At 43.8% G+C, this 19,060-nt stretch overlaps 1 protein-coding gene across 1 annotated transcript in view; it reads left to right on the top strand.

The window, feature by feature from the left end:
• Positions 1-15,997, top strand: part of LOC106602266 (glutathione S-transferase C-terminal domain-containing protein-like) — a 41,910-nt gene extending 25,913 nt beyond the window's left edge. Inside the window, exons 2-6 of the mRNA XM_045717616.1 lie at positions 5,253-5,380; positions 5,772-5,816; positions 6,354-6,482; positions 14,279-14,412; positions 15,929-15,997. Coding sequence (XP_045573572.1) covers positions 5,253-5,380; positions 5,772-5,816; positions 6,354-6,482; positions 14,279-14,412; positions 15,929-15,983 — 491 coding nt within the window. The 3' untranslated portion in view covers positions 15,984-15,997. The remainder of the gene's footprint in view (positions 1-5,252; positions 5,381-5,771; positions 5,817-6,353; positions 6,483-14,278; positions 14,413-15,928) is intronic.
• The last annotated feature ends 3,063 nt before the right edge of the window (positions 15,998-19,060 follow it).

Here is a 19,060-nt window from a genome sequence, read left to right on the forward strand (position 1 = left end):
TACCCTGCCCTACCATACCCTGCCTTACCATACCCTGCCTTACCATACCCTGCCTTTTCATACCCTGCCATACCATACCCTTACCATACCCTGCCTTACCATACCCTGCCTTTTCATACCCTGCCATACCATACCCTTACCATACCCTGCCCTACCATACCCTGCCTTTTCATACCATCCCTGCCTTACCATACCCTGCCTTACCTTACCCTGCCTTACCTTACCCTGCCTACCATACCCTGCCTTACCATACCCTGCCCTACCATACCCTGCCTTTTCATACCCTGCCATACCATACCCTTACCATACCCTGCCCTACCATACCCTGCCTTTTCATACCCTGCCATACCATACCCTTACCATACCCTGCCCTACCATACCCTGCCTTTTCATACCCTGCCTTACCATACCCTGCCCTGTTGTCGTAATCTCCATCCGGAGCACTGGGAATCTTTGTGGTGTTCCGTGTTCCATATCGGAAGTCTCTCCTCCCTGTAACAGAGTAGCATAATCCCCTGTGGGGTTTGAACTGGAGCTGATGATGACAGAGAGTTTACACACACACACACACACACACACACACACACACACACACACACACACACACACACACACACACACACACACACACACACACACACACACACACACACACACACACACACACACACACACACACAGTTCCTGGGAGACATGCCATTGGTATAACACCGAGTACATGCTGCAGAGTGATAGCACTTGACATCATGCTGATATGATATTACATCTTTCCAGCAGTGACAGACATAGTAGTGCAGATTGACAGACACTCTGTCCTTAGCCAATCACTTCAGGCTACCAGGTGCACCATGCAACCTAACTGGCGTACCAGTAGTTCATAGTTAAATAAATACATGATAGGATTAGTGCTTCCTTACAAGCTGAGGATTTGAAATGGATATGTCCTTTAAGGTTTTTAATTAACACTTGATTGGGGGAGATTAATGGGTAAACCTATAGGAGTTGTTAGGTAATTTCCTCCGGCTGCATAAAGTGTGTCTGTCTGTATGTGTGTGAATGATCTCGGTGATACGTGCTGACAGTGTAGGAAACCAGCCACAGACCAGTCTAATAGATCAGCATGTGTTTATCTCTCTAAATTAGGAGTTGGACTTTGCTGTGGTTCCTCAAGACCCTTAGCTAATTCAGCTGTAAATAACGCAAAAACACAATCACAACTTCATCAGCCAAACTACAGTGTATAATAACTACTGTATAAGGCAAAAACACAGTCACAACTTCATCAGCCAAACTACAGTGTATAATAACTACTGTATAAGGCAAAAACACAGTCACAACTTCATCAGCCAAACTACAGTGTATAATAACTACTGTATAAGGCAAAAACACAGTCACAACTTCATCAGCCAAACTACAGTGTATAATAACTACTGTGTAAGGCAAAAACACAGTCACAACTTCATCAGCCAAACTACAGTGTATAATAACTACTGTATAAGGCAAAAACACAGTCACAACTTCATCAGCCAAACTACAGTGTAATAACTACTGTATAAGGCAAAAACACAATCACAACTTCATCAGCCAAACTACAGTGTATAATAACTACTGTATAAGGCAAAAACACAGTCACAACTTCATCAGCCAAACTACAGTGTATAATAACTACTGTATAAGGCAAAAACACAGTCACAACTTCATCAGCCAAACTACAGTGTATAATAACTACTGTATAAGGCAAAATCACAGTCACAACTTCATCAGCCAAACTACAGTGTATAATAACTACTGTATAAGGCAAAAACACAGTCACAACTTCATCAGCCAAACTACAGTGTATAATAACTACTGTATAAGGCAAAACCACAATCACAACTTCATCAGCCAAACTACAGTGTAATAACTACTGTATAAGGCAAAAACACAGTCACAACTTCATCAGCCAAACTACAGTGTATAATAACTACTGTATAAGGCAAAAACACAGTCACAACTTCATCAGCCAAACTACAGTGTATAATAACTACTGTATAAGGCAAAAACACAATCACAACTTCATCAGCCAAACTACAGTGTATAATAACTACTGTATAAGGCAAAAACACAGTCACAACTTCATCAGCCAAACTACAGTGTATAATAACTACTGTATAAGGCAAAATCACAGTCACAACTTCATCAGCCAAACTACAGTGTATAATAACTACTGTATAAGGCAAAAACACAGTCACAACTTCATCAGCCAAACTACAGTGTATAATAACTACTGTATAAGGCAAAACCACAATCACAACTTCATCAGCCAAACTACAGTGTAATAACTACTGTATAAGGCGAAAACACAGTCACAACTTCGTCAGCCAAACTACAGTGTATAATAACTACTGTATAAGGCGAAAACACAGTCACAACTTCGTCAGCCAAACTACAGTGTATAATAACTACTGTATAAGGCAAAAACACAGTCACAACTTCATCAGCCAAACTACAGTGTATAATAACTACTGTATAAGGCAAAAACACAGTCACAACTTCATCAGCCAAACTACAGTGTATAATAACTACGGTGTAAGGCAAAAACACAGTCACAACTTCATCAGCCAAACTACAGTGTAATAACTACTGTATAAGGCAAAAACACAATCACAACTTCATCAGCCAAACTACAGTGTATAATAACTACTGTATAAGGCAAAAACACAGTCACAACTTCATCAGCCAAACTACAGTGTATAATAACTACTGTGTAAGGCAAAAACACAGTCACAACTTCATCAGCCAAACTACAGTGTATAATAACTACTGTATAAGGCAAAAACAGAGTCACAACTTCATCAGCCAAACTACAGTGTATAATAACTACTGTATAAGGCAAAAACACAGTCCCAACTTCATCAGCCAAACTACAGTGTATAATAACTACTGTATAAGGCAAAAACACAGTCACAACCTCATCAGCCAAACTATAGTGTAATAACTACGTTGTTATACACTCACGGCTATTTCATACTATATTTGTCCTACTTGTAAAGTTTTTGCGGTTTCTATTCTCATTCTATTCATGTGAGAACGGTTCGCTGTGTGGAAATTGCTGGGTGTTGCAGAATGGAAATTGCCGGTTGCACAATTACGGCTATTCAGCCAGGGCCATGTGGGTCACTGTCACTCCTCTCTGCTGCAGATGAGAGAAGGATAAAGAAGGATGAAAGACCCAGGTCCAGCTCTCTCAGTCTGTACTAGACAATAGCCTCTCTACTTCCGTCTAGTGCTGCCCCCTCTTCATCAAAACTTTCATGCTTACAGTGGAGTGGTTGTTGGTGAGCCACGAAATGACCTCTCCTACCATCCCACTCATCCATCCCACAGGCCCATACCCGAATAGTGGTGATTGAAATGTCTTGTGTAGAGTTGATTCCCCACATGATTCCCCATTCTACATGACAGAGAGGCATTTCTCTTCTACCCAATGCATTTTTATCTGAATACTCTACAGTGTTGAATCCTCCTGAACTTATCCTATACCTGGGATAGGATAAAGTAATCCTTCTACCCCCCCCCCAAAAAAAAGATATAGATGTACTATTGTAAAGTGGTTGATCCACTGGATATCATAAGGTGAATGCACCAATTTGTAAGTCGCTCTGGATAAGAGCGTCTGCTAAATGACGTAAATGTAAAATGTAAATGAACTGGCCCCAGAGCCATGTCTCTGTTGCCTGTACTCGGCCTCTCATAAAACACTGTATCATTCATGTCAGCCTTATTGTTGGGCTTTGGCCCCTCGCGTGTCTCTCACACTCACCCTGCCTTCATCTCATCTCTCTGCATTGTACCACTCGTCACGTCCCAGGTTTACCATTCGGCGTTTTGTTTCAGCTGTCATCCCACCGCGCAAGGCAATTGTCAATTAAGACCCCGAAGCGCTCCTCCAATCCGACGGCATAAAAGCGCTCAATAGTAGGCCTCACAGGAGGCCGGGATGTTTATTGGAGAACAGACGTGGATCTGAATAACTCATCTAAATGAAAAGTTGCTGCTGCTACCTGGTCAATACCACCCCACGGTTTTTGACGTGCTCCTCTCTTTGCTTTTTCCATTCTCTTGTACTCTTGGGAGTCGGTTTAATATGAAGCGGTGCGAGGTAAATAACGATGGCGAGGGCAAGGGCTGTGAAATTCCTTATTTGTATTAGCGTGACGAGAATATAGGCGTACCCCGCCGCTACTGTCGTCGCTTCTCTCTCAGCCCCCCACCCGGCCTGTGTGTGTGTGTGTGAGTGTGCGTCGCCCGTATATCAATTTGCGGAGGCGGCAGTGATCTGGGGAGAGAAGGGAAGGCCACCATTAATGTGTTTCTGATATTCCAGCGGGTATCATAGCATGGCACCGGGGTAAACGAAGCAATCATCACTCAAGATTTATGGGCCAGAAACGGTACCGCAGACGCACGCCACGCTTGGCTCACCGCCGCCAACGAGAGACAGGAGTTGGATGAGGAGGAACACGGGGATACAAATGTGCATTGCGTTAATCACGTACATCCTGTGAGGCTGCATACCACTAAAGTGGCTCTGTTTCTTTGCACTAGCAGAAAAGTTTCCACTCCATTTTGGCTCTGTCGCTTGTTTTGTTTCACCCTGTTGAATGGTGTTTTGCACTCGGTCGGTAGAAACTGTTGTTGATGAGGGATGATGATGAGTGGCCCTTGTAGCTGGATTACAGCATGTGCTGTATCATCATAGCTCTGTGCCTGTAAAACACAGTGTGACAGAATGTTGTGCACTTCAAAGCAGGGACACATGAAGTAGGAACGCTGCCTGGCACTTCTGCATTCATATGAAGAAAAGAGAGCATCTTCCTGGGTAATAAAAGTTTTTTTATGAAGGTTCCTTCCTGAAACGGAAAGACAGAATGAAAGGGTAGAAGAAATAAAGCAATTCAAAACATGTTTGAAGGAGAACAGGAAATATGTCACACCTGAATTGACTGTACTGCGACTGGATACTGTTGATTCATCTTCCAGTCAAACATTGAAACTAAGCAAAAAGTTTCTGGTATTGTACAGATATGAAGATGTTGATATTACCATTCCATCCAATACCTTCTTATTTCACTTATATGAGACTTACATAAGTTAGTGGAGGCTCGTGGGTTCGATTCCCGCTGGGGACACCAATATTAAAGCATCTGATGAATGGCATATATTATAATTCTATTGCATAAGCACAACATTCCTTTTTACTGAATCTTCAGCTCTGTCTGCAGGGAAGGTGTCTGACGTCCGCGCCGCGAGGAAACGGCAGCAGCTGAACAACCTGGTCGCCATGGTGACGGAGCTGGCCGGGCCGGGGGACACAGTGGAGGATTTCTGCAGCGGAGGGGTGCGTCCGTCAGTCCTTCCGTCCCTCTCTCTATCCTTCCATCCCTCTCCGTCGGTCTGTCCTCATTAGTCTGTCTGTCAGAAATCAGGATGAAAGTGTGCATTTCTCCTCTTATCTTCTTTCCCCTCTCTGTTTTTGAAAACCCTTGTTATTCCATGCACAGCCAGACAGACAGGAGAGAGATGGAGAGGGAGTGGAGTGATGAAGGGAGTGTACAGTACACTTCACAGCAGTAGCGCTGACTGGGTGGATAATGGGTCAATATTGGAATGGACAGAGCGGTAGGCCACTACTGATCACCCAACCCCTTTGATGTGCTCGGCTTTTCTTTGAGCCTTGTTTTTCCTCCGTATGTATTTGTCTTGTCTTTTTCCGTGTTGTGTTTTTCCAGGGCCACGTCGGGATCATTCTGGCTCACACGCTGCCCGACTGCCAGGTAGGTTGAAAGTTGAAACTGTCTTGTCTACCAAGTTGAAACTAGCTCGCCATTTGCTCGCATTGGGGTGGCTTGACATAATTGATACAGAGTTACACATTCGTGTTGTGTTTTTCCAGAGAATTTTTGATTTTCGAGCATGTTGTATCTCATTAATTTCTTTGCAAATAACAATCTTAGTAGGACAATTTAAGTATTTTACACTGTAGAATTGTATTTTTCCCCCAAATAAATCTTAGACTTTTAGCCTATAGCTGTCCAGTAAGCTATTCATAACCTTGGAGGTAAGAGTCAACTAAGAGTAACGTTAGATTAGCAAAGTGTAAGTGGTAATAATATATAAATAAATAATATGCCATTTAGCAGACACTTTTATCCAAAGGGAATTAGTCATGCGCGCATACATTTTTTACATACGGTTGGTCCCGGGAATCCATTTGTTTTGCCGTAACAAGAGCAATGCTCTACCAACTGAGCAACAGAGGACCAGAGTTGATTAGCTAAAAGTAAGCGGTAATCTTGTATGGTTAACTGTAGGTAATCCTGATAGAGAACAAGGAGGAGTCTCTGGTTAGGGGGAAGGTGAGGAGTGCTGAACTGGGCCTGACCAACATAGGCTTCATCCAGGCCAACCTGGACTACTTCACTGGACCCTTCCACATAGGGGTGAGTACAGATGAATATTATATTACAACTTATTTTTGATATAATGTAATATGGTCATTTAACAGATGCTTTTGTCTGAAGGGACTTACAGGACTGTCGACGTTGACAGTGGCACGTGCATGCAGTTTGTGTGTCCCATAAGGAAATCAAACCCACAACAAGGTGTTGCCAGAACTATGCTAGTCTAACCCACTGAGACATTCATATTCACTACACAGACATTAATACAGAAGCTCATTCCATCTCTTTTACTTGACGTACTTACTGTACACCATGAGACTTACTACTGTCAAAGACAGCTTAACAAACGGTTTGATTTCACCAGTACTTCTAGATGGCTCATCTTCTCAAGTTGTCAATGTGACACTTGAGAGAAGACTCAGTTTGCACACGAAAGGAATCCTCCACAGTCTTGCTGCTTTCAAAGTGTCTTATCTACATTGTCACAGAGTAGAGCAGCAGGATTCCTTTTTTGTTCAGTTATGGATTTAGAATCATCTCCTGGAACTTATTTTGCGATAAGTTTAGCCCACTTCCGTATGTTTGAATGTTTGAGAGGAAACAAAGATGGCATTTCCTTAGAAAAACGTTTTACTGCTCATTTTGGTAACTTCTGCTCTCCAGTTGATTATAATGGGGACCTTGTCCTTCCCTTCTCTGAGGATTCTGTCAGAAGAACATTACGGCCAAGCTTTTCAGTGCTTCGTTTTCATTAGCAGTACCTTTTTCTCCCCCGCCGCCTCCTCCTCCTCCTCCAATACTTTGAAAAGAAAACACATTTCCCTCTTAATTGCTTATTTTGCAGAGCGTTGAAGTGGAGCGTAAACAAACACCCTGCCAAAAGATGTAGGAGCAATATGTGCTATTCAGGCAGAGGTTAGAAGGAATAACCGTTTGGAAGACTAAATGTTTATCATAAAGGCAAAATGTTTCAACTCCCCAGCTATTTGCACCGTTTATGACGTTGACCTCTCATTTTGACCACATGATTCATCTTGACTCCGCTAGTTGACTCGTTTGCATCTGTATCAACCAGCGGGTGTGTGTGGGTGTGTGTGTGTGTATGTGTGTGTTGTCGCTCGTTCACACACAAGTCTCCCTTGCTGTGCTAGATAATTGTAATTGTGGTTTATTTCACTCAGCGAGCCGCTGCTACCACAGTTCTAAGTTACTTCACTTGTTCTCTCCTCTCTCTCCTCCACACAGAGTCTGGGCCAGATGAGATTAGAGCCTACAATTTACTGTGTGTGTGTGTGTGTGTGTGTGTGTGTGTGTGTGTGTGTGTGTGTGTGTGTGTGTGTGTGTGTGTGTGTGTGTGTGTGTGTGTGTGTGTGTGTGTGTGTGTGTGTGGGTCTCCCGCAGTGTATTTCAATTCCTCTCCTCTCCTGCCAGAATCGAATAAAAGCCCACGTTCATCAGCGGCACTCTAACGATCTGAACTGCCTAATTAGTCCCAAATTAAACGAGTTGTCGTTAATTACGCTATTATCAGGTCTATTTTGATTCTGCTTGTGTTGGTTGTTGGCCACAGAACAGGTGCTTGTTTGATTTAGGAATTCATTAGCTTGGTTCAACCAGCTTGGATGCTAACTTCCCCGTTGTGTCACTTCACTCATCACGGTGAGGTCAGAGTTCAGTCAGGGTTAACCAGGGTAGGAAGTAATCTCCCTCGCCCCAAATGAACTGTAAGGCCTTAGTGTGTATTAAACCTAGATGCTAAGTGTTGGTGTTAATCATGTATTTATTTGATAGGGACAGATACAATGAAAACATTCACCTTCAACTATCAAGTGTCAGATCATCGTTCATAATAATTGATTGGACATGTCTATTGTGTTATATTACAGTATATCATGTCTCTAAAATATGCGAAACATAATGTTTAAATCTAAATGTTAAACATGTTATGGCCGTCTCTCCTTCCAGTACGTTATGTTACTAGGTGTTCAGACAGAGTGAGTCGTCATAGCTGAGATTCAGACTAGAATCTGTACTGTACCCCCTGGCTGAGGTCCAGGAGGTTTGTCTATCAGTCCCTCCCTAAAAGAGGTCATGATGTAGACTCTGTGATATGACGTAGATGCAGAAAGAAACAGCGTAGTGGGTCAATTTCCACAACTTAAGAGCGTTGCTCGAGGCTCGACCTCTCCATTGTGAAAGTGTGAAGCGAACGCGTGCACGTGCGCAGATACTGTGTGAGGAAAAGTCTTGCATCTCGCTCATCTCAGTATCTGCGGTGATACCTTTTAAAAAACAAAATGTAAAATGTATTCTATGCCCATTTATTCTCCCAGGTACATTATGTTACGAGGTGTTCAGACAGTGAGTCATCGTAGTGAGTTTCAGACGAGACATTGTGCTGAAGGCTTCCTCCTCCCTCCAATCTCTCTGTCTGTGACACCAATAGAAGGTACACTATATGACCAAAAGTATATGGACACCTCCTTGTCGAACATCTCATTCCAAAATTATGGGCATTAATATGGAGTTGGTCCCCCCTTTGCTGCTATAACAGCCTCCACTCTTCTGGGAAGGCTTTCCACCAGATGTTGGAACATTGCTGCGAGGACTTGCTTCCATTCAGCCACAAGAACATTAGTGAGGTCGGGCATTGATGTTGGGCGAAAAGGCCTGGATCACAGTCGGTGTTCCAATTCATCCCAAAGGTGTTTGATGGGGTTGAGGTCAGGGCTCTGTGCAGGCCAGTGAAGTTCTTCCACACCTATCTCGACAAACCATTTCTGTATGGACATCGCTTTATGCACAGTGGCATTGTCATGCTGAAACAAGAAAGGGCCTTCTTCAAACTGTTGCCACAAAGTTGCAAGCACAGAATCGTCTAGAATGTCATTGTATGCTGTAGCGTTAAGATTTCCCTTCACTGGAACTAAGGGGCCTTGCCCAAACCAGCCCCAGACAATTATTCCTCCTCCACCAAACTTTACAGTTGGCATTATGCATTGTGGCAGATAGCGTTCTCCTGGCATCCGCCAAATACAGATTAGTCCGTGGACTACCAGATGGTGAAGCGTGATTAATCACTCCAGAGAATGCGTTTCCACTGCTCCAGAGTCCAATGACAGTGAGCTTTACACCACTCCAGCCAGCGCTTAGCATTGCGCATGGGGATCTTAGGCTTGTGTGCGGCTGCTCGGACATGGAAAGCCATTTCATGAAGCTCCCAACAAACAGTTATTGTGCTGACGTTGCTTCCGGAGACAGTTTGGAACTCGGTAGTGAGTGTTGCAACCGATGACAGACGATTTCTACGCGCTTCAGCACTCAGCGGTCCCGTTCTGTGAGCTTGTGTGGCCTACCACTTTGCGGCTGAGCCGTTGTTGCTCCTAGACATTTACACTTCACAATAACAGCACTTTCAGTTGACCGGGGCAGCTCTAGCAGGGCAGAAATGTGACGGACTGACTTGTTGGAAAGGTGACATCCTATGACGGTGCAAACGATGAAAGTCACTGAGCTCTTCAGTAAGGCCATTCTACTACCAATGTTTGTCTATGGAGATTGCATGGCGGTGTGCTCGATTTTACACCTGTCAGCAACAGGTGTGGCTGAAATAGCTGAATCCACTCATTTGAAGGGGTGTCCACATACTTTTGTATACATAGTGTATATTGTGCTGAAAGCTTCCTCCCATCTCTCTGTCTGTGGCACCAATAGAAGGCATATTTATACCTGCTGTTATTAGATCTAGTGCCTAACTACAGGTCCAGACCAGCCACTTCATGGAGACCTGCTCCACAGCAATGTACTCTCCACAGTACTGTGTGGGTTGGGGAGTGTGTTTGGTATCTACTGTAGTCAGGGTATGTTTTTCTACACACTCACACACACACACACATGTGGAGAGACCTTTAGCAAGTGTTTATGCGTTAAGGAGAAAGATTTATTGAGAAACAATTCCCTTGGTTTTGCGCAGAGGAGTTTTAACTTTTTAATAGCCCAGAGTTTCTAACACATTATCTGTGTGGACTCAGCCATGTAGTGTGTGTTAGTGCGTGTGCACCTGTCCGTGGTGTGAATGCACGGCATATTATTTAGTGCTGTCAGTTAGTGCCCACTCCCTCACCCCCAGGTGCAGCCCATCATGCTGAATAATCCCAGTATGTATTATACATGACTCCATTTATAGCCCTAGATAGTCATTTACTCAGGCTAATTAGCTTGTTCCCTATTCTTAGCCATGGAGGCTTGCTCTCTCATTTTGGAAGAGCAAGGCGTGTGCCGAGCCAGGTGTGTAATCAGTTTGGCATCAGAGCTGCTCTATTGGAGACGAGGGTTTGTCCTCCATAGATCTCATCTCATAGAATATCCACCAGTGTATCCCTCCTCTCCTTGTACTCGAGTGATGGCTGAGGCCTACACCTCACCACCACTCCTCTCCTTGGGGAGAAACATTGAGCCAGGTCCTCAGAGGAAGAGAGAGTAGTGGAGCGTAACGTCTGGATACTGCTGAGAAGATCTGATCTGGAGCTGCGTCAGTCTTCAGTGCTGTCCCTTTATCTTCTCTCTCTTTCTCGCGCTCTCTCTTTTCTCTTTCGCTCCCTCTTCCTCTCTCTATCGCAGTATCGATCTATCTTTCTCCCTTCATTCTCTCTCCTCTTTCACTCTCTGCTTTCTCCCCCTCTCTCTGTCTCCCCACCACTCTCTCTTCCCCCTCTCTCTCCCTCCCTAGCCCCCTCCACCCAGCAGGGGTAGAGGAGTTTTAGGCTCTGAGTAGACTAGAACAGTGGGAGTCAAAGCAAAGCTGCTCTGTGTGGTAGTTACTGTAGTTAGGTTATCTCTGCTCATCACTGACAGCCCCCTATAGCCCTGACAAGTACATCATTTATGATACAGTATTTGATAAGAGTGCAAATCAACCACGATGTGTAGAAAGTAATACCGGGGAAAAATGTTAATTCAATACCAGAGGTAATAAGCACCGATGCACACGGGGTGTGATATATTGCCGTGGTTAACCGTGAAGTGTTTTTCACACTGAGACTGTGTGTGTGTGTGTGTGTGTGTGTGTGTGTGTGTGTGTGTGTGTGTGTGTGTGTGTGTGTGTGTGTGTGTGTGTGTGTGTGTGTGTGTGTGTGTGTGTGTGTGTGTGTGTGTGTGTGTGTGTGTGTGGACCAGGGTGTATTAGCTGTGAATAATGAGTTTCAGAGCTCATATTTCAGCCCACTGCCTGTTGTTATTCATTATGAAGAGAAGTTGTACTCATGCAAAAATGAGAGGGGGAAAAGAATATTGTGGACCAGAATCTTCTATAAGATCCTCCCACCCACCCACCCCCCAAAAGACGGGTGAGACTAATAAAGAGTGCTTTTTTCCAAACAATCCTCAAACCTTTATCGGCTCGCATTAATCCATAATTGATACCGGCCTCCACAGAAGCCTCTGGCTTAATGGAAACAGGCTCTCCCCTACGTGGACAGTTCCTTTCTTTAGTCTAGTTTTCCAATTGTTTCTTTAGTCTTGTTTTATCACATGGTGTGTCTGTGTTTTCCTTTGCAACGCTCCCTCTTGAGTAAGTAACCAATACAAGCACACAGAGTAGTACCCTCCAAGTGTTTCAAGAACAAAGAATACATTTGGAATTTATATGCAGTGCTTCCTCCTCAGAAATGCAAAACAGCCAACAACAACATTCCTCTGGTCTGGTTGGCAGGAAGGACTTCCATCTTTATCACATTACTACAAGGAGGAGGGCTAGCTTCCAAGATGGCCGACGATAAAAAAGGCAGAAGGATGCCTCGGAATGTGTTCCCAATATGTGGCTAGTAGCTTCTACTCTTAATCTTTTCTTTTCCGCTGCTCGTGCTAAAGTCGCCGGTGGTCTTTGTGGTATTGCTGTTGTCGGCCATTCTACTTCTGACACTTTGCCTATACTGACCTCAATGCACCATTTCACAGGGATTTCCCTTCACTGGTATAATAGGTTTAACGAGATGCTGCCATGTTGTTGGAATGAAAACCTGAATCTACAGTATGCCTCCAGGACAAAAGACTAAGGAACCCTGGCTTAAAGAGTTGCATCTAACGTTCCAGCACTCTGGTCCTCCTATAAGTACCTGTCTTCTAGTTCCCCTACGTGACTGGAACGATGCCTCCAGATAGTCATGCCAAAGACGGGCCAACCCAGGCCACGGTACTGCAGGGCCCCGGTGTGGTCGGGGGAGAGGCGCTCCGGCATTGGCAGCCAAACAACAGGAGGATTAAGGTCCCTTAAATCTCTAGGCTGCAGTGTATTTCTCAGGAGCCCGTCCAACTCTCCCTGGAAATGCCTGGCTGAGGTGTTCTGAAGCCTTCTGCCGCCACCACAGAATGAGAGAGGAGCGTATACAAAAACTTGGCTGCGGTTTTATAGTTACGGAAATGTCAGAATCCACAGAGAAAAGCCAAGCTGTGACGTGGATGTGAAGGAGCAGGTGGTATATATTACAGCTGTGATGGATTACAGCAGTCAGCCTGCCACGATACATTTGATGTGGACTTAAAGTAACGTTAGGGGACGTTCATCCAGAAAGAATGGTCGTTAATTGCTCTTTAGCGGGGGATTTGCTATAATTAGAGTCTCAAGTCTTGGAAGAGGTTGTCTCGCACATTGAACAGAATCTGTTGTACGTGGACGTGGCCGAATCAACATGTATTATCTCGAAAATTGTCTCTGGGGTTCTTTTTGAAGTTCTCCCAACACCTCATTTTGGATCCTCCATTCAGAGCTGATGACGTTGGAGAAATACTTAGGCGTTAGCTAGCTAGTGTTTCTGACTGGGCTCCAATGCCAGGGTGCTGATTGAAAATTACCAGTAGTAACAGTAGGCTGATAAGTACTACCCAGAGCCATAATCTTTAGAGAGCTAGGACAACTTTTACAATGCTATATATTTTGTTCTAGTTCTCGACATTCAGATAGTTACATAGCATTGTTTAAATATTCCCCTTGTAATGTTAATGGGGAGCTAACATGGCTGCCTGGCCCTGGTCCAACCTACTCCCAACTAAAAGTGGTTCCAGGTGCTCAAGTCCACCTTCCATAGATGTTATGGGATTTTGATGGTCTCTTCAGTCGAAGAGGCTCTCCTCAGAATTATCAACATCTACTAATCCAGTGTTTACCAAACCTCTCCTCGAGTACCCCAACCATGCCGCTTATCTGATGTATTTCAGACAGTACTAACACTCCGGAATCAATTTGTCAACTGATCAACTATCACTGTACTAATGGATATCGACTTGAAGTGGGCCCCCAGGACAAGGATATTAGGAAAACAGTCTGCTACAGTAGAGTCCTAGAGGTTCTCTCTTTCTCTCCATCTCTTTCTCTCCATCTCATTCTCTCCATCTCTCTCTCTCCATCTCTCTCTCTTGCTCTCTCTCTCTCTCCACCCAGCATCCTCTAACCACTCCTCTGGTAATGTCTATTGAGATGCAGAGCATCAGGCTCAGTTTACCTGCTCAATGGGAAACCCGGTCCCACCGTGCCTCCACTGCTAAACAACTCAAAAGTTTGTTTACTCCACACGTTCAGCATCAAATGGCTTCTTTAACTAGTTAATCAGTGATTTTTTATTTTCTTCTCCAAACGGTTCGGTTTGTTTTCCCTATTGACTCAGGGTTAGGTTTGCTATCCGAGATGTTTTCCAATGAGGCGTAACGTATCGTGATGATGTGATGGATGCAGAGAAAGAGGGTGTTCTGATTGGGTAATTTTTAACAAATTTGTGTGCGTGTGTGCCTGTGTTTAACGTGTGTGAATGTGTTTTAACGTTTTAACGTGTGTGTGTCTCCAGGTGGCCCTCCATGCGTGTGGCGTTGTGACAGACATGGTGGTAGAGCAGTGTATCCAGGCGGGAGCGACCTTCGTGGTCAGCCCCTGCTGCTACGGCTTCGTCCAGAACACACTGAGGTTCACCTTCCCCAGGAGGTCTGTCTCCCTGTCTGTCTCAATGTATGTCTTTCTGCCTGTCTCTCTGTCTCAATGTATGTATTTCTGCCTATCTGTCTGTCACTGTCTGTCAGTCTGTCTACGTTGTCTTTATCTTGTGCCTCCTTACCCATCTTCTTCTGTTATCTTTATCGACTGTATCTCCCACCATTTCTGCCTCTCTCTCTCCCTCTCTCTCACTCCACCGGTCTCTCCATCTTCATTTGTACCTCTCTGCCTCCTTCTCTATCTGCGTTGGTCTCTGGCTTATGTTTTCTTTCACAGCATCTACGACTTCTGTGTCACCCTGCTCTCTCATTCAGTCAATTCAATCAGCATTAGGAGAATGATCTTTCACTACAGGGCTGCTGTCACAAAATGACAGAGTAAAAAAACTACTGCATAACCAAATAAGTTGGCGAACACGAATCACTGATCACTCCGAAAATGTCTTCTGCTCATTTCATTCTGGGGCCGAACCGAAACAACTTATGCGTTTGATGCCTTGATATTTTCCTAGGCTGAGGTATGATCCGAAGAGTGTGAATTGTGCTTGAGGGCATGAACACGAGGGAGAGGGAGAAAAATGTAGGAGCTATTTTTTTATGCTGTTGTTCCTGTTGTCATGACAGCACTCTGACTGGCTGGTGTGTGAAGTGGCTGGTATGAGAACTAGGAGGAAAGATACATGACATGTTGACAACACAAAGGCCTCAATGACCACAAAACATGGTATTCTAAAGAGAGAATGCACTGAAGGTTGTGGTATATCATTGCTACTGGCATAGCTAAAGGCTGTTACTGGATATGAGGTGGGCCCTGTAGCAGTGTCAGTATTCATGCTACTCTGCAGTACACCACAGCCTTAACTAGTTCGTCCTCAGGTTATGGTCCTGAAGACAAACTTTCACCAAGAGTCAACATACCAAGTTCAAATTCCCAGGTGTTGAAGTGCAACCTGCAGAATACCTGAGTTTTCTATATTCAGCACCTGCTCAGGAGCTTTGGATGTGTGTACATCATTTTTACAGTCCGTAGGTATGGAGTTTGTGACCGAGAGGCTATAGCCGGCCAAGTGAAACATTGGAGTCCTCAACTGAGCGGTCTGACTGCCCGTGATGTGACATGACCTTTGATGTCTTCGGTGCCATGTCCACTATTAGCTAGCTTTAAGCTCTTTCTCGCTACTCTTTAACATCACAAACAAACTGCCTGTTTCCCAGGACATCGGATAAAGAACTTGCTCAAAATGAGCATTGTTTTTGTCACATATCATCAGAAGTTTATCATCAGAAGATAGTTTGTTATATCATGACTTATCAAGACAAAACAAGATGGACTTAGTATGTGAATGGCAGTGTAAACAATAAACACTAGTACAATGCAGTACAAATAGTTTTCCCACAGAAAAGCACAACGTGGAGATTTACTGAAAAGTTTTTACACTTTAATCGTCTTTTCTCTGAGCATTATTCCCAAAATCACTCACTTCTTTCAAATTCTCTCTTTTTTGCAGCAAAAGGTTTCTGGAGACACTGAGTTACAAGGTAGGTTCAATTCATTTCAAATGAGGGTTAGATTTCCCACGCAATGTATTATTTGTTTGGATGCATATCATATCAGCAGCGAAGATTGAACTAAGTCAGATTTAATTTTTTTTTTTTATTTATGATAATTGCGAACAGTGTTCTCCTACACAGGCTACAACAGTTTTGACCCCTCAGTTATAAAGCATAATAATTTACACTCATGCTGAAACCTGTTGCTCCCTTGCCGGGAATTACAAGAGGTTATTTATTTATATATATATAGCATTACTAAAACCTAATAGACTCTGAAGAGCCCTGTTTCAGATGCAAAACACATGCATGGTTTAATTTCAAGTGGAGTCCTAGTCACGTTCTTTTCCTTTTGCTGACTCTCTGCAGAGAGAGAGGAGGGGAGAGAGAGAGAATAAACTATCTGACCTCAGAAATAGCTCTCCTACTTGATTTATCCTGAATGTATCCTGGGAACTAAAGCCAGCTTTTACAGGAAGTACATCGTTACGATACCACTAATAATAATAATAATTTATAAAACTTTTATAGCGCTATTCATTACATAAAGAAATGTCAAGGCGCTGTAAAGCAACAGCAACAAAAAACAAGCAATTTCAAAACAACAACATCATTAATCATCATGAGTAGATCGACGGTCAAGAGACTGAATGTTGAGGAAGTTCATGTCTTGATTGAGGTCAGCGGAGGTTCAAATACTATACCAAATCTACATTTTAGTAATTTAGCAGATGTACTTGTCCTCTGTGGGAATCGAACCCATAACCCTGTTGTTGCAAGCGCAATGCTCTACCAACTGAGCCACACAGGAGGACAAATGCATCCTTACTTCACTCCCTTCCTTGGAGTCATCAATATTTGGTAGGTAAAAGCAAGGCTCTATGTCAGATCAGTGATTACTTCAAGGAAGGCAGGATGCCTTTTCAGAGTATCTTTGTCTTATTGCTTGACACTGACAGTGTACTGAACTGGTAGGAGATAATGACATCATTATCATCTTAATCATCTTAATGATGTATGGCAGGGTTCCCCCACTGGCGGCCCGCATGCCGAATTTGGCCCGCATTTGACTTTATTTGGCCCCCCAAGTTTTCTGAAAAAAAAAATTTATAATAATTTTTGTTGGACTTAAGACTGTAAAAACAACACCAAATCAGCTCCACGTGATTTTATTTTTGGAAATCTGTTCCAAATTATTCCCACGCATAATAGAGAGACATTCACTATATATTCAAAAGTATTAGGACACCCCTTCAAATTAGGAGATTTGGCTATTTCAGCCACACAAACATTGGCAGTAGAATGGCCTTACTGAGGAGCTCACCGTTATAGGATGCCACCTTTTCAACAAGTCAGGTTGTCAAATTTCTGCCCTGCTAGAGTTGCCCTGGTCAACTGTAAGTGCTGTTATTATGAAGTGGAAACCTTTAGGAGCAACAGCGGCTCAGACGTGATGTGGTAGGCCACACAAGCTCACAGAACGGGACCGCCAAGTGCTGAAGTGCGTATAACCAAGTGTCCTCAGTTGCAACACTCACTACCGAGTTCCAAACTGCCTCTGGAAGCAACATCAGCACAATAACGGTTTGTCGGGAGCTTCATGAAATGGTTTTCCACGGCCAAGCAGCCGAGCACAAGCCTAAGATCACCATGCGCAATGCCAAGCGTTGGCTGGAGTGGTGTAATGCTCGCCGCCATTGGACTCTGAAGAAGTGGAAACACGTTTTCTGGACTGATGAATCACACTTCACCGTCTGGCAGTCCAACGGACTAATCTGGGTTTGTCAGGTGCCAGAAGAACGCTACCTGCCTCAATGCATAGTGCCAACTGTACATTTTGGTGGGGGAGGAATAATGGTCTGGGGCTGTTTTTCATGGTTTGGGCTAGGCCCCTTAGTTCCAGTGAAGGGAAATCTTAACCCTACAGCATACAATGACATTCTAGATGATTCTGTGCTTCCAACTTTGTGGCAACAGTTTGGGGAAGGCCCTTTCCTGTTTCAGCATGACAATGCCCCCTTGCACAAAGCGAGGTCCATACAGAAATAGTTTGTCGAGATAGGTGTGGAAGAACTTGACTGGCCCACACAAAGCCCCATCGAACACCTTTGAGATGAATTAGAGTTCCGACTGCGAGCCAGGCCTAATCGCCCAACATCAGTGCCCAACCTCACTAATGCTCTTGTGGCTAAATGGAAGCAAGTCCCGCAGCAATGTTCCAACATCTAGTGGAAAGCCTTCCCAGAATAGTTTAGATTTTTTTATGTTTTAAATGTAACCTTTATTTAACTAGGCAAGTCAGTTAAGAACAAATTCTTATTTACAATGACAGCCTCCTGAGTACAGTGGGTTAACTGCCTTGTTCAGGGGCAGAACGACAGATTTTTACCTTGTCAGCTCGGGGATTCCCAACGCTCTAACCACTAGGCTACCTGCCGCCCCAGAGCTGAGGCTGTTATTACTTACTTACTGACTTTATTGTCCCCATGGGGAAATGTTGTTGCAGTGTCATGTACACATTTAAAGTGTTGTTTAAATACAAAACAAAATTGCCAATACAACTTTCATAACAGTTACATACCAAAACATAAAAAAACAGGGGTACAGGGGGTGGCTTGGGTCTAAAATGATTTTATGAGCCTTGCGGAGGGCCCTGACCTTAACGATCTCATCCAGGCCTGTCTGTTTGAATGTCGTGATAATCCTTCTCAGCATATTGCTCTGGCTGACAGTGGCATTGCCAAACCAACAAACAATACAAAAAGTTAAAATACTCTCAATGGAAGATTTGTAAAACAGATATAGTACGGTATAGTACAGTCTACATTATAAGATCCCAGCTTTTTTGGCTCTTTTTGTAGATCAGGTCTGTACATTTACTCCACTGAAGCTTATTGTCCAAGAGGACACCCAGGGTTTTGTATACCTTTACAATCTCTATATTCTGACCTCTGATAGATGTTGCAGAGGTAGGTGTTGTACACCTCCTGAAGTCTATGCACATCTCTTTGGTCTTGTTGGTATTGAGGACCAAGTGTGATTCCTCACACCACTCTACAAAGTCATTTAGGACCGGGTCATGGTGTTCC

The sequence above is a fragment of the Salmo salar genome, chromosome ssa04 (genome assembly GCF_905237065.1).
Source record: "Salmo salar chromosome ssa04, Ssal_v3.1, whole genome shotgun sequence".
Classification (NCBI taxonomy): domain Eukaryota; kingdom Metazoa; phylum Chordata; class Actinopteri; order Salmoniformes; family Salmonidae; genus Salmo; species Salmo salar.